Here is a 15,068-nt window from a genome sequence, read left to right as displayed (position 1 = left end):
TAAATGTAGAATAATAAAACAATTCTTTTATTTAAAGAATTAAACTTTATTTGGCATTTTTGTTTAAAAACAAAACTCTCTGAAAATAGAGAAAAAAATGAGTTTTTTTTTTTATTACTGCTGCTTCACCTGCTTTGCAGATTGTTTCTTTGCAATGTAGTTCTTATAGTAGAAGTCAGAGAACATGAGGGTGATGAAGAGAGTTTGGCACATAAGGAGGATCAGGAGGATCTTTGGGAGGCCACAATTGGAGAAGAATCCCGTTGTGAGGTGCAGGAAAATTATACCAAATTGAAACTAAAAAAAAAATGGAAGATAAAGATTGAAAAAATGAATTTTTAAAGAATTTTTTACGTTTTTAGACAATTTCAATGCTTTTAAAATCAATGTTAAAACGTAAAGTTAATAATTTTTATTAGCAATGAGGTGCAGAATGAGTTTTTAAACTAAAATCCTGAATTTTTTTTTAAATCTGCCCTAAAAGTAGCTTCCGAACTTTTAGATTTAAGATTTCGGAACGATCTTTTTGTTCTTTTACGAAAGTTTCAGAAAGTATCTTTTATCTTCATGTAAAAAAAAATACAGAAAAACAATCAAAATTCAACTTCCGGAAACAAAATTTGAAACTTCCGGAATATGATAAAATTTTCGGAACAAAAGAAATCTTAAAAATTTTTTGCAAAATCTTTCGTTTAATCTTTTATTTAGAAGGATTGACTCAAAAAAATCACATTTGGATGGAATTGAGCCTTTTAATAGGAAAATACAAATAAAAGATTTACGAATTTTAGGTTAGTTTTAAAAAGACTAATACACTTAAGTTCCAAGTGCTTGGAGGCTTGGACCTTCATAACTTCTATCAAAATTGTGCATCTAATTCTTCGAGTTGGGGTGTGATAGCTCTCTTACTTAATTTTTACATGAAGAACTAGGATTTCTGGTGAAAAATTCGTTTAAGCTGATCACCTTCATCAGGTCTCGAGGAAATATGAATTTAAATTTTAAAAAAGCGATTAAATGACAAAAAGCTTACAATCTGTAGCTGTGTGATGTACTTCTTCCACCAGAGATTATTCCTATAGTCCGGATTAATGGCTGCCAATTCATAGTAGCAGTACATGAGGACGTGAACGAAGCTATTGATGATGCCCATGAGGATAAAGTGGCTGTTTGCGACGAATTTGTAGAGGAAACTACACACCACAGCCATCCCAGCATGGTGGTAGCTGTGTAGGAAGAGAAACTTCTTCTTTCGCAACACGAAGAATACTGTGTCGAGGAAGTCAAAGAATTTCGTGAGGCAGTAAATGTAGCTGATACGTGCCAATCGTACGGTCTTGGGGCTGACGTTGTAGTCCACAGGTTGGCACCGCAGATCATACAGCTGCAAGTAGAGGTGGCTGGATTCAATGAAGATGATCGCATTGAGGATCACCTGAAGGGCATTGTAGACAATGATTGTTCGTTGCAAATTGAACGGTTTGCGATCCATCATCATTTTGGGGCCCCATTTGTACACAAACACCACATAAAGGGCTACAATGACTGCAATTGCACTGGGGCTGCGCACAAGTGGATACTGCGCAAGAGGATCTGTTGTATTTCCCGCCAAAAAAAACATTTAAATAAACTTTTTTAAAATTCTTTAAAAAAAATCTCAAACTCACGACTCCAATTCTTGTCGAGATGATCACAGAATTCAAAGACTTTTCGCACAACGAAGAACATTTTCCTTCTTTCGTGTGGATGCACCCAGGCAGCAATTCCGCGCAAAACATTCTGGAAAATCATTTCCTTGCCTTATCTCTTTTATAAGTACATTGAATCCATCGTAATTCATGAATTATGCTAAGCAAGGTCAATTTAATTCTCCATTCGATTAGCTTCAGCGCAAATTAAAAGAAAATGTGTAGAAAAAAATCCCCTCACGCAGAGGAATGGCCACACTCTTCGTTTATTTCATTTCACCTCCATTTTCACAATGAGGAAGTCTTTGCATACCAAAAAGCGTAATAAACATACTTTCTAACGGAATCAAGAGAAGGAATTTATGGAGAAAAGGAGAAAATTAGGTCGTTTGACAAAGTGACCGTTATATCATTCAAAACATGACACATAGCGCCATTTTTGTGCATTTGACGTTCCTTTTGAAAAGTTTGACATTTTTTTTATCTAACGTTCGTAGCAGGGGCGTAGTCAAGGAACAATGTTTGGGTCAAATAAAATTATTTCCGATTAAAAAATTTTATTAAAAAAAAAAAAAAGAAAATCAAATCTTATTAAATTAGTAACCATTCTGAAATTTTAAAAGTTTATTCAACGTTAGAAATGTGTAAAAACTGTATAAATGTCTAGAGTTAGTAAATAAATATCAAATATCAAATGATATAACACTGCTTGCGCAACTTTATTCCTTCAAACCCTTCAAAGATATTCCTTTCGGGAATTTTTTTGACCATCACTGTAAATGAACGAATCTTCATCTTCAGAAACAAAAGAAGGTCCTTGAAAATCTTCAAGAATTCCGGCTTTTATTTTTTCAACAATAAAAAATCAATTCAAATTTTTTTGAGGATATTTATTCAATTCTTTAATCATTTTCATTTCCATTTTTTTTATTCACTCACTATTTTTGGGGGGAATGTTGGTAAATTTTTTAAATGTTTTCCATATTTATTTTCTTTGCAAATTGCAGGAAAAATGAAACACAAATTCAATGAAATAAAAGGAGTTTCACAATACTGAAAGACGATGCAAAAGAAATATCCCTAAATAATATAAAATTAACCACGCATCAACGAAAGAAAATAATTTACCCATTTTTTCTTCTTACAAAAAAAATAAAACTCGATTTAATTAAATTGATTTTTCTTTTTAATAAATCTAATCAATGGATCAACTAAAAAAATCTACAGAAAAAAACGCATTTTATTTAAACTAAAAAAGGAAAAAATCTAAAAGAGCAAGAAAAATTATCTTTTCTTTAAAATTTTGTATCTAATGTATTGTTGAAGGAAGAAATATAAAACCCTCATCAAAGGAAAAACAAAAAGGTAGTGTAAAGGACATTTTCATTTAAATATAAGAAGTGTGAAGTATTTTCTGTTTGTTTGTTTGTTGCTAAAAACTATGCTGATCTGCCTCCTATTCGGCAAATTGTGGTTTAATGCTGCTTCTGCTGATGCTGCAAAATGATTACATTGATGTTGTTGTTGACAAAGAAACAGCGCGCACATTTAATAAAATGATGAGAAGATTTAAGATTTTTTTCTCTTTTTTACTGAAAGTAAAAAGAAAGAGACAAAAATGTTTCTTTTAGTGTCTTTTACTTGTTAATTAAACTTTAGATTATTTCCAAATTTTTAGTTTTTTTATTGAAAAATATAGTTTAAGGCGAATTTAATTAAAAAAAAAAAAACTTTTAACTCACCTGAGATGTTGGGAATCCAGCAGCAGGTTGTCCAGGAACGGAAAATTGTGGTCGGAAATTACCAAAATTTCCCGGATTACCGAATGTCGACAGGGCTGCTCCTTGGAATCCCGTTGGGAATTGTGGCATGTTTTGTGCTGGAAAAAAATAGATTTTTTTTAAAATAAAATCTAAACTTATTTCAAGACAACAGGGACGGAGTCAGGGAATGATTTTAAGTTGTCTAAATACCCCAAAACTTCATTTTTTTTCTTTACCTCTCTACAGACATTTTCTTTAGAGTACAAAAGAATTATTTTCTAAGCTAAAGTTTGTTTAAAAAAAAACATTAAAAAAATATTTTCGGATTAATAAAAATTGTCAATCGTTAGAAAATAAAAATAATAAAATTGAAAGAAACGTCAAACGTTAAAAGCTATGTCAAAGTCTGAAAAAATTAAATATCAGGCATTAGAAAATAAAATTTAATTAAAAGAAATGCTTAACGTTAGAAGATAAATGTCAAACTTAGGAAAAAGAGCATGAATTGTCAAAACGCACGTCATATTAAAAAAAAAAACGTTAGAGAAGTAAAGTCAAAATCAAGAGAAATCTCAGCTTTACGATAAAAATCACAAAGTGACCTTATTTACGATAAGATTTCAATTTTTTAATCATAATAAAAATCTCAAATATTTATCGATAAGACTCAAAATATTTTTATTTTAAATAATCGGACTTTTTTCCATGAAAATCTGAACGCTTTATTATTATTAATTAAAACAGAAAAAAGCTGAATATTTTCAAAAAGAAAAATTTTATTTATTTTGATAAAATTTTAAGCTTTCTATCGACAAGTTTTAAATTTTATTATCGATACAAAAATTTGAATGTAAACCTAACAAAGTTTTGAGATTTTCATCAAGAAAAATTTGATCTAGATTATAAGAAGAAAACACAAAGAATTTAAACGATAAAAAGTTGAACTTTTTAAGCTTTTTTATAGACCATTTTTTTTACCGTTTTATCGACAAATTTTTGAACTAACATACCTTAGAAATTCAGAGAGAATGTTCTTAAATGTTGTGGTTCATAAGAATGAATAGCTTAAAAATTTCATCTGATGATTTCATTTCATGATTTTTATTGATGAATTTGAACTTTTTATCGACACATTTTTTAGCTTTCTTTGTCGACAAATGAGCTTTTTATCGACACAAAACTAAGCAAAACTTCGAGCTTTTTATTAACGATGAGAATCTGAATATCTTCATCCACAAAAATGATTTTATCGATATTTTTTTGAGCTTTTTATCGATAAAAAAATTGAATGTGATCCTAAGTAAAAATTTCCTTTAGATAAAGAGCTGAATATTCACAAATATTTATTTATCGATAAATTTTTAAGCTTTTTATCGACAAGATCTTGTATTTCTTATCGACATAACAAATTGAACGAGAATCTTCTTAAATCTTGAAGTTCTTAACAATGAAAAACTTAACAATTTCATCTAATTCAATTCGATTTGTTTTTTATGAATTTAAACTTTTTATCGACACAAAAATTTGACTGTAGACTTAAGAACAATTTTCCTCTAGATAAAAAGCTAAATATTCACAAATATTTATTTATCGATAATTTTTTGAGCTTTTTATCGACAGTTTAGGACTTTTTTTTACCAACAAATTATCCAAAAACGTTAAACCACAAAAATTTCTCTTTATTTTATCTATTTCTCTTACCTGCATTGGGTACATTCCCAGCTGTGGCTGCCAATCGGGACAAAATGGATCTCTCAGACATCTGAAGGCGCTGTGCCACGGGCGGTATACGCGCCAATGTTGCCGGAAGCCGCGAAACATCACTCTTCATGTCCGATAGAAGCTCCTCGAGCTGATTGAGCACCTTATGTAGCACCGCATTGGCCGGCTTATTCCCTGCCAGAGACTCCTTACTGAGGTGCTGATGACTCTCCGCCAGGCACTCAACCTCCGCAAAGCGCGCATTGAGCGACATTGCCGGATGATTGGGATCCTGCGTGAGATTAAGATAGGCCGCCCTGCGCAATTGTTCCTCAATCACGAGAGCCTGTTCGAGAAGCTTGAAGCGACGCGCGAGGAATTTATTTTTAATCTCCAAGAAATTCCCCTTGCCAACGTCCATTTTGAAGGGTTCATTGATAATGGCAAAACGAATGTCATTCTGTATGTCCTGCCATCGCCCATAGCCGTGCGTCACGATCCCAGCCAGGAGCCAGTAGTCATGACGACGATGCCAAATCTCATATTCACGCCCCGGAACGGCGGCCTTCTCCTCATTCAGCCACAACGTGTGAAGCTCCGTGAAACCACCGTCAGCGATGTTAAACATAAAATTGCGTTTATGCACCTCGAGATTCTCATCAATCTTCGTTTCGGTCTTCTCCTTCTTCCCCTCCGTTTCGTAGTCATCCTTCACGACAACTACATCGTCATCTTCTTCCTTCTTGGGGGTTACTGCTTTCTCTGGTTTTGCCTCTGCGACCTTTACCTCGGCATCGGCTGCCTTTTCAGCGTCTTCTGTTGCTCCTTCGGCAGTTGCTTCCTGCTTTACTTCTTCCGTTTTAACCTCCTTCCCGGTGTCTTTTGCACCATCTGCTTCCTCCGTTGTGTCTTCCTTCTTTTCCCCACCTGAAGGCTGCTTTTCACCTTCCTCCAACTTTTCTTCCTTCGGTGCATCCTTCACGTCATTTTCCTTCTTCTCATCTTCAGCGCTGCCACCACCGGCTTGCGTTGCTGGCTTCTCTGCGCCGTCCTTGTCAGTCTCTTTGTCCACGGGGATGGGACTAGCAGCAGCCGATGTAGCAGGTGTTGCGCTTGTACTTGTCGTTGCGCTCTTTTCACCATCATTGATCACGATCGGCTTGACGGGTTCACAGGGTTTCCTTATCAATTCCGGCATACTATAGTAGCCGTTAATATGCTCAAACTCCTGCACCTTCTTCCTTATCAAACTCATCACACCAATACGCGTGAGAACATGCTGACGGCTCAAACCTTCACGCGGTACACCATCTGCAAAGGTGTCCGCATTATCTGTGCCCGGTTCACAGAGATGCCGCATAAAGAGCGAAACGTACGCCTTGAAATTCCTCTCACTCTTCCCACGCAAATCCCGTACGAGCCATTGGGAATTGAATGCATCCTGCGGTGGCATCCCGTAGCGCATAATTGCATTGAGGAAGCTCTTCCTCTGCCGCGCATTGAAGCCCAAAACTTCAATATTCCCCCCAACACGTGCCAGGAGTGGTGGTAATGGACGATCTCTGTCCTCCTTGCGCTCAAGGCGTCTCTTACTGCGTCGACTTAGGTCAGCATTCTCATTCTTCTCATCAAAATCATCATCCTCCTTGTCTTCGTCTGATCCCGCGGAGAAGTCTGAATTGTAATCTGAAACATTCTCCTGCCAATTGGAGTCTTCACGTGATTCCGTGGCAACAACTCCACCATCTGTGTAGTTAACTTGTTTACGAACACGTTTCCCTTTACCAAGGGTACGTCCGAGATCTTCCTGATGTTGCTCATAGTGATGCCGAAGGAGTTTAACCCAATAAGCTGGATCAGAGTTCTCGGCTTCTTGTTTAATAATCTCCGTATCAACTTCCTCCTCATTCTCCTCCTTTGTCGCATATGAGGCTACCTTGAAGGATGAAAGGTACTCATTGGCCCAACTTTCCTTCTCTTCAATGCCTTTATTTGAGCGATCAAGGAGTTCGGCAACGGCTTTGTCATCATAGTGAATGGCCTCTTCTTCCTTTCCTTCGTCCTCCTTGAAGAGTTCCTCCGTGCCAAAACGAAGGATATCATCTAGTTCTTGTTTCGTGAAGTTGGCTCCTTTTCCACCCATTCCGGGACGTACAACAAGATGCGTAAGCATCATTTTACGCTTTGCCACCTGCGTAACACGCTCCTCAACGGAATTACGTGTTACAAAGCGATAAATCATGACCTTGTTAGCCTGGCCAATACGATGAGCACGAGAGAAGGCTTGAATGTCATTGTGGGGATTCCAATCGGAATCGTAGATGATCACGGTGTCTGCTGTGGCGAGATTAATGCCTAAACCACCAGCACGTGTTGACAGGAGGAAGACAAATTGAGCCGCTCCTGGGGCATTGAAACGATCAATTGCTTCCTGTCGGAGACCTCCTGTAATTGACCCATCAATCCTCTCATACTTGTAACCCTCACCTTCGAGGAAATCCTCCAGGATATCGAGCATTTTTGTCATTTGTGAGAAGATCAGAACACGATGTCCTTGCTCCTTGAGGAGTTTCAGCATTTTTGACAACAAAACCAACTTTCCAGCTGCCTTCATGAGACTCATAAGCTCGTAACCACCTCCTGGGCCTAAGGGTGCCTCCTCAGCTGCTGATGGGAAGAGATACGGATGATTGCAGCATTTTTTGAGATCCATCATTACATTCAGCAGGGAACACGCGCCACCACCACTCTTTGAATTCAACGCTTCGTAGTTTCGGGTCAAAATATACTTGTAGTACTTCTTCTGCAACGGCGACAACTCCACACGTACGATGAACTCCGATTTTGACGGCATATTCTTCAATACATCCGCCTTGAGGCGACGCAGCATATGCGGTCCGAGCATTTCGTGCAAACGCTTCACTTGTTCCTCCTTGGAAACATCCGCAAATTCACTTTGAAATGCCGCCAAATCATTAAATTTATCCTTTGAAAGGAAATTCAGCAGATGAAACAACTCCTCCAGATTATTCTGTAGTGGTGTACCCGTTAGCAGGAGCTTGTAGGCAATGTTGTAATTTGCCAAGATGCGGAAGAATTTACTCTGATTACTCTTCAACCTGTGCGCCTCGTCGACAACAAGAACAGCCCAATCAATACTCCCCAGGCATGCAGCATCAATGGAAATTAGCTCATAACTCGTTAGGAGAACATTAAACTTCATACTGGCCGCCTTGAACTTAGACGGACGCCCCGAACGAACGGCATTCTCCTCAAAACTCAATTCATTTTCCCGTATAACAGCACGACTATCCTTATCACCCACATAGGTGATGCAGTAAAAGTCCGGAGCCCACAATTCAAATTCACGCTCCCAATTGATGATAGTCGACAGTGGGACAGCCACGAGGAAGGGCCCTTTGCAGTGACCTTCCTTGTACAGCGAATACAGAAACGATGCCGTCTGAATGGTTTTCCCCAAACCCATTTCATCCGCAAGAATCGTATCAATCCCCTGACCCCAGCTGTAGCGCAACCAATTCAACCCTTCAAGCTGATACGAATGCAACTGCATCCCCGTATCATTGATAAATGACGGCTGAACATCATACTTCTTCTTCAGGTCCGTTATTGGCTTCTCCGGGGGCGGTGTGTAGCGACGTGGGATGAATTTATCCTCATCCTCCAGCTCCTTCGTACGACTCTTCCTGCCCTTCTTCCCCTTCTTCTTCACCGTCGTATCCTGCGTACATGCCATCCGTAGATCCATGTAGTACTCAATGGCCAACTTCAGCCCCGGAATATCATCAGATTCCTCCTCCCACGTTGCCTGATCGTACGCCAAATCGCGCCATTTCACCAAATACAGCGTCCTCCCGTCGCGCATTGTCCGATGATTGATAACACGATGTATAATCAACCACTCAGGCTTAACGCCATACTTGTAGTACTTCTCCTCAAGATTCATCTCCTCATCATTATCCTTCCCACCTTTGTGCTTCATAATCCTCTTGTACCTATTATCCGATTCATCGAGCATCTCCTCCAATTTCGGAGGTTCCTCCATGTCGTACTTACGTGTGTAGTACCTAAAAACAATTTATTATTTTTTTATTTTTATTATTACTTTTAATTAAGAAAGATTTGAAAAGAAAAAAAAATGATTTTAATTTTTAAAGTATAATTTAAAAATCATTGGGAAAAAATTGGTGGAGAAATGAAGGACTTTTCCTATGATTTTTCCAGAGGAAAATTATGTATTTTATAATTAAACAAATTAAAAAAAAGAATAAATGTAGGGGAACGTGGCCCAAATCGGACCGCCGCCCAATTGCGACCGCCCCTTTTTCTCGTAAATGACGAAATATTATAAAATTAGTTTCACTACATTATGAAGATATTATAGTAAGGTAATGTTAGCGCCTAAAATAAATTAATTTGGTACACAACAGGACTAATAAAAAATCAAAATTCATTTTCAGCACTTGGCCGACATTTTCTGATTTTAGAAACTAAGTTGATATGAGTTTTTTTCCCACTATTATGTCTCATATTATGCCGCGTTTCTGTAGCTTAGAGGGTCTAGTTTATTACTTGATTTACAATTTTTTGAAAGATTTTAGGTATTTTAAGTAATTAAGTGAAAATGTAATACATGCAGAATGGTCTAATTGCGACCCCCAAAATGTTTCAATTCGGACCGTCTATTTCCACCATTCACCACGGTAAAGCAGTCGCGCATGCGTGTAGTGGTGTGGAAGTGTCTCTCTCACACAGACCGCGCTGTGTTTTGATTTCGGGAAAATCAATATTTTTTCACGTTTCTTGAAAGTTTTTTCGCAGTGAAAATGTTCCTACAGCCAAAGGGGAGTGCAGTTAGTGTAATTTACGCATTCCTCAGAAGAATTTTCGTGGATTTTCTGGGAATTACGTCAGTGAGTGCGCAATTGTCGGTGTGTGTGAAAGTGTGTGTAGTCACCTCAAGGGCGAAATGTCAAAACAAATGTGGGGAAGAATGAAAATAAATTCGTGATTTTCCGGCTTTTCCGGGTAATTCATGGCAGTTTCCCTATTTATAGTAGTGATAAAAGTGATCTACTAGTGAAAAACCCACAAATTACGGCAAAAAAAGGGGGTCGCAATTAGAACACTCGGGGGGTCGCAATTAGAACACCGTGGTGAAAAAGTGCAATTTTAGCAACTTTTTTTAATTCCATTATTACTCAGAACAGGTAAGAGATAGAATGTTTGCATCTATAGAACAAAGTTAGCCTATTAAATGACCTTTCCAATGGTACCAAACTTGGAAAGATTTAATTCATTTTAATATGACTTTTTTCAGTCCTTCTGAAAGAGAATTTAGGGGGTCGCAATTGGGCCACGTTCCCCTAAATATTGTTGGAGAAAAGAAAGAAATTCCATATGAATTGTCTAAGGAAATCTTTGAAAATAAAATTTTGTATGTAAAAAAAAAAATTGTGGAGAAATAAAGGACTTTTCCGATGAATTTCCCAAAGAAGAAATTAAAAAAAATAAACAATTCAGTGTAAAAAAAAATTGTGGAGAAACGAAAGACATTTTTTAACATTTCTCCATGAGAAAAAATTCAAAATGTGAATAAACAAAATAAACAAACAAAAACAAAAACAGAAAATTGTTAAAAAGGTTTTTTCCACGAATCTTCCGTGGAAAAAAATTAAAAATCTGAATTTTGCAATGAGAATTTAGTGAAGAATCATTTTGCTCTGTGGGAAGATTCAAGTTTCTTTAATCAATTGAAATTGAAATAAAAACAAAATTAACGAATTAAATTTATTGAGAAGTAAATGGCTGTTCGTGTGATTATTTTATAATTTAATTTTCTCTTTTTACATTTCAAATGTAATTTCAAATAATTCCAGGTGAATATTGAAAGACATTTCATAAGATTTTCCCATGGAAGTAGAGAAAAGTCTGATATTTTTTACATTTTGTTTTCCTTATAAAAAAAACTCTTGCAGAATATTAAAAGATATTTTTGTACGAATTTTCCATAAAAAGAAAGAGAAAGAAAACTTCTGATAATGTTTTTTTTTATAAATTAATTTTTAAATAGGAAATTGATAAAGAAAGTAAAGAATAGTATGATTCCTCCGTGGAAAATATTGCAAAGAAAATCAAATTTTAAGAAAAGAAAAAGTCATTTTGAATTAAAAGAAAATTCCTTTAGAAGAATTTTAATTTGAACACATACAGCTTTAAAAGAACTTTGAAATCAAATAAATAAAATAAAAAAAATTAAGTTAGGTACAGAAAATATTGAAAATTAATAAAAGTAAAATCTTTTGGATACAATAAACTATTATTCTATTTTATCCTGTAGAGAACTATTTTAGAATTGTCCTGAAACTATTCATTTGGAGAAGTCTTAATATTCTCTACATCTTTCTCATTGTTCCTTCATTTTCCAATTAGAATTTTTAATGAATATTTCTAAAGCGCTCTTAGGAACAATTTCGGATTAATTTTTTCCCTGAATTTTCAAATTAATCAATTTCAATCTATTTTCTATTTTTTTTTTTCAATAAAAAATCAAATATCAAGAAAATTGAAGATTTTCTCACAGGAAAACGCTTCAAAAACTCTCAAGAAAAATAAAAAGAACCGAATAACAGTTAAAAGAGAAAGAGAAAGAAAAGAATATATTATTTAAGATAGTAGTTTTAGGTATAGGTAGCACTTACCTGAACATGAGTGGATGGTAAACGTCGAGCTGAAGTTCAGTGACCCAGTCACAGTGCCAGTAGCTCATGTCGTGCCATTTGACAAAGTACTCACGACGTCGCGTGCCCTGCGTGGATTTCTTCGATGTACTCGGCTCCATGGATGGCATCTCCTCCTCCGTCCAGCGCCACGTGAGGATCTTCGCCACCTTCCCATTGAGGGGTGGGCAACTGCACCGCGGGCACTTCCAATCCCCATCAGGGATATCCGAGAGTGGTGGATTGAGACAGAAGGTGTGATAGGCCGATGGGCAGGAGTCGCAGCAGAGTAGTTCACCGCCATCCTTGCAAACACGACAGAATTCCTGATGTTCATCCTCATCCTGCTCCACTGGCCCATCCGCCTCACAATGGGGGCACGACCACTTGCCCTCGGGTGCCTCCTCCAGTTCCGGATCGAGGCAAACAAGATGGTAGGCCCGTGGGCAGGTGTCACAGAGAATAATCTCCCCACCTTGCTGACAAACTTCGCAGTAATCTTGGTGCTCCTGCTCACCCTCCTCACCATCTGGGAAGCGATTTGTCGTCTTCTTGGCCTTTCGCTTTGATTTATTCCCAATCTTTGTTTTTGCCTTCTTCCTTACAGCCGGCTGAGCAGCCTCGGCAGCACCCTCATCGACCTTCTCAACGCGTTTGGGGCTCTGCTCTTCGGATTTCTGCAGCATCTTCTCGAATTCAACGTCAGAATCCCGCTCAGATGCCCCCGAAGCTCCATCAGCCTCATCATCACTACTCCCATGACGCCTCTTGCCGAATTTTATCTTCAACGTCGGTACTTTACCCGATGAGCGCTTCCCTTTCTTACTCGCACCCGATCTGCCACGTTTTTTCTTCGATTTTTGCTCTTCCTCATCCTCTTCTTCCTCCTCATCACCACCACCCCCACCACCAACGTACTCCTCGGATTTCTCAGCCTTCCCACGACTCCTACTCGGCTTCGGCTGGTACTCAGGCGACGGCGGCGATGAGACCTCTTCCTCCCTGGGCTCCTCGGCATCACGCAAATTCGGATTGAGCTCACAGAATTCCCGCCATTTCGCCCCAACGAGCATCATGAGCTTCGACATGGGCACCCGGGGGTTCTCCTTTTGCAGAATGGGCCTTACATGCATCTGGAACATCTTGTACGTGATGAGATTCTGGAAGTCCTCCTCCGTGTACTCAATCGGGATGTCCGTTATGTCAAAATTCTCACACACCTCCTCCACCGTTGGCATGCCCCCACCTGACCCGGAAGCCCCGGAATTCGATGGTGGATCCCGCTGACGTTTCTCACTCTCACGCTTCTTCCGTCCACGCTTTGGCGTTGAGTAGTCCGAATCCCCCGCAGCGGCTTCTTCGTGCTGATAATCACTCTCCTCAGCACTCTCGTTCTTCTTCTTTTTCTTCTTCTTCTTCCCCCGCTCATTCTTCAGCTTTCGCTTCTTCCCTTTCTTCTTCTTCCGCCCATCTTCCGGTTCGTAGTCATCGTCATCGTCCTTAAGGAAAAAATTTTATTTTAATACTGTATTTTTTTTGACCTGATGAAGGGGGGTTTAAATGCTTTCCAAACGTCAAATTTAACTTTAAAAAAAAACGTTAAAAATGACAATGAAACGTCAAAAACTTTAAAACGTTAAGGAATTACAGAAAATGCCTTAGAAGTTCTTATGTAGTTCTTTTTACATTTTTCGCTGTAACTTTGTAGGAAACAAATATTCGAATTTGTCCTTTTGAGGGAAGGTTAAGGACATCAAAAGCTATCAAAAACGGCGTTTAAAATATACTATACTAACTCGACTTTTTTAATAATATAATAATAATAAATTTATTAATGCCCCAATAAAATTACAAAATGTGAGACTATACACTGAATATAATACAAAATATGAACAGAAGATAACAAAGGTTGACAAATGCGAGCATAGCAGAGAAAAAAATCTAGACGCGAGAGGGAAAATTCACAAGTTATTCTACAAAGGTTTCTTTCATTGCAAAGGTCCTGAGCATGCTATAGAAATTATCTTCATTGATATTTGGATTTTTACTCATGAAGTAGTTATACAGTTTAATTGACGAATGTCTAACACCATGGATACCAAATTTGCTTCTCTTTGGCTTAATATTTTTTAGTGTCTTAGTATAGTATATTTTCCAACCCTGGAATTAAGAGGGTTTAGTTGTTAGTAATCACTTCGGCAGGACCAAGATTATGAACCATACTCCTATGTTAAAAGATTGTTTGTTTTTTCTGATATTTCTGCCTGTTTATCCAGGATGATGTTTGTTCCTTCCTCTGTGCGAAACTTACATTCCTCACTTTCTCCAGAGGTTCATCAGATTCACCGGAAGCTTCTCCAGCACCACCACCTTCAACCTCCTGCCGCTCCGTGTCTTCAGCTGCAAAGGAAACCAAAGAAGTTTAAGTGAAAATCTAACCAAAAAGGCAGGTAACACAGTTGTTTGGGAAGCTATTCTTCAATTTTTCCTTTCCACACTCTTCCGCTTTGTCTTTGCGGGCTCTTTTTTCTTTTCTTCTTCTGCTTTTTCAACTCTCTTGCGGCGCTCAATTACCGTTCGCGGAGTTTTTTGTTCACTTTTTTTGCGTCCCCCTTTTCGCCTCTTTTCCCATCAGCACACCTCCCCCCACCTTCCCCGCGCCCGGGTTGCATTTTTTCCTCTCTCTCACTCATTCTTTTCACCCACACACACACAGGTACACGAAGCCGTGGAGCCCCCATGCGGAGCCCCGGAATTCTTGAAACTTTCCCGGAAAGAGATGTATTGTCGCGAAGGTGATGAGATGCGGGAAATTATGGGGAAAATGTTGATGAAAAAAGTGCATTACCGGTGAAAGACTCGATCTCATCGTCGGACGCCATTGGAACAATGGCGAAAACAAGGTGTCCGGACGCAGCGGCAACTCACGTCACTTTTTCCCACCAAATTAACGCGATTCAGCCCAAACCTTCACGTTGCGCACCACAATGGGGCACCAATGAAGGGAATTAAGTAGTTTCTGGGGGCCCTTTTGCACTTTTTCACACACAAATTCCACTCTATTTATCCGGAGAGCACGCGTTTTCGCTATGTGGTGAAACAAAACCAATACTAAGCTACTCTATTGAAACATATTTCAACTGTGTGTGGGTGAAACATGTATTTCACGAATGTTT

General features: G+C 38.1%; 3 protein-coding genes across 3 annotated transcripts in view; all 3 read right to left on the bottom strand.

The window, feature by feature from the left end:
• Positions 1-15,068, bottom strand: part of LOC129795284 (toll-like receptor Tollo) — a 650,843-nt gene that overhangs the window by 156,733 nt on the left and 479,042 nt on the right. The window lies entirely within an intron of this gene.
• Positions 21-1,776, bottom strand: LOC129795316 (elongation of very long chain fatty acids protein 7-like). Its single transcript, XM_055836464.1, has 3 exons — positions 1,668-1,776; positions 1,034-1,593; positions 21-297 (listed from the first exon to the last, which is right to left on the bottom strand). The coding sequence occupies exons 1-3, from the start codon at positions 1,726-1,728 to the stop codon at positions 115-117; spliced, it is 804 nt and encodes a 267-aa protein (XP_055692439.1). The 5' UTR covers positions 1,729-1,776; the 3' UTR covers positions 21-114.
• On the bottom strand, positions 2,653-15,015 carry LOC129795278 (chromodomain-helicase-DNA-binding protein Mi-2 homolog). The gene is made up of 6 exons (XM_055836364.1): positions 14,741-15,015; positions 14,204-14,292; positions 11,875-13,391; positions 5,153-9,240; positions 3,431-3,567; positions 2,653-3,280 (listed from the first exon to the last, which is right to left on the bottom strand). Exons 1-6 carry the CDS (start codon positions 14,772-14,774, stop codon positions 3,278-3,280), a joined length of 5,868 nt encoding a protein of 1,955 aa, XP_055692339.1. The 5' UTR covers positions 14,775-15,015; the 3' UTR covers positions 2,653-3,277.

This window comes from Lutzomyia longipalpis, chromosome 4, assembly GCF_024334085.1.
Source record: "Lutzomyia longipalpis isolate SR_M1_2022 chromosome 4, ASM2433408v1".
In the NCBI taxonomy this organism is placed as follows: domain Eukaryota; kingdom Metazoa; phylum Arthropoda; class Insecta; order Diptera; family Psychodidae; genus Lutzomyia; species Lutzomyia longipalpis.
This window is presented reverse-complemented; position numbering and strand designations above follow the sequence as displayed.

What these genes read in the sequence shown, in the direction of transcription:
- LOC129795278 (XM_055836364.1), bottom strand. Translation starts at nt 14,774, where the DNA reads ATGGCGTCCGACGATGAGATCGAGTCTTTCACCG. An exon ending in CTCTGGAGAAAGTGAGGAAT is followed by an intron (nt 13,392 to 14,203) that starts GTAAGTTTCGCA and finishes TTTTTCCTTAAG; the next exon opens with GACGATGACGATGACTACGA. An exon ending in TGGGAATGTACCCAATGCAG is followed by an intron (nt 3,568 to 5,152) that starts GTAAGAGAAATA and finishes ATTTTTTTCCAG; the next exon opens with CACAAAACATGCCACAATTC.
- LOC129795316 (XM_055836464.1), bottom strand. Translation starts at nt 1,728, where the DNA reads ATGTTCTTCGTTGTGCGAAAAGTCTTTGAATTCTGTGATCATCTCGAC. An exon ending in TCTCGACAAGAATTGGAGTC is followed by an intron (nt 1,594 to 1,667) that starts GTGAGTTTGAGA and finishes GAAATACAACAG; the next exon opens with ATCCTCTTGCGCAGTATCCA. An exon ending in ACATCACACAGCTACAGATT is followed by an intron (nt 298 to 1,033) that starts GTAAGCTTTTTG and finishes TTTTTTTTTTAG; the next exon opens with TTTCAATTTGGTATAATTTT.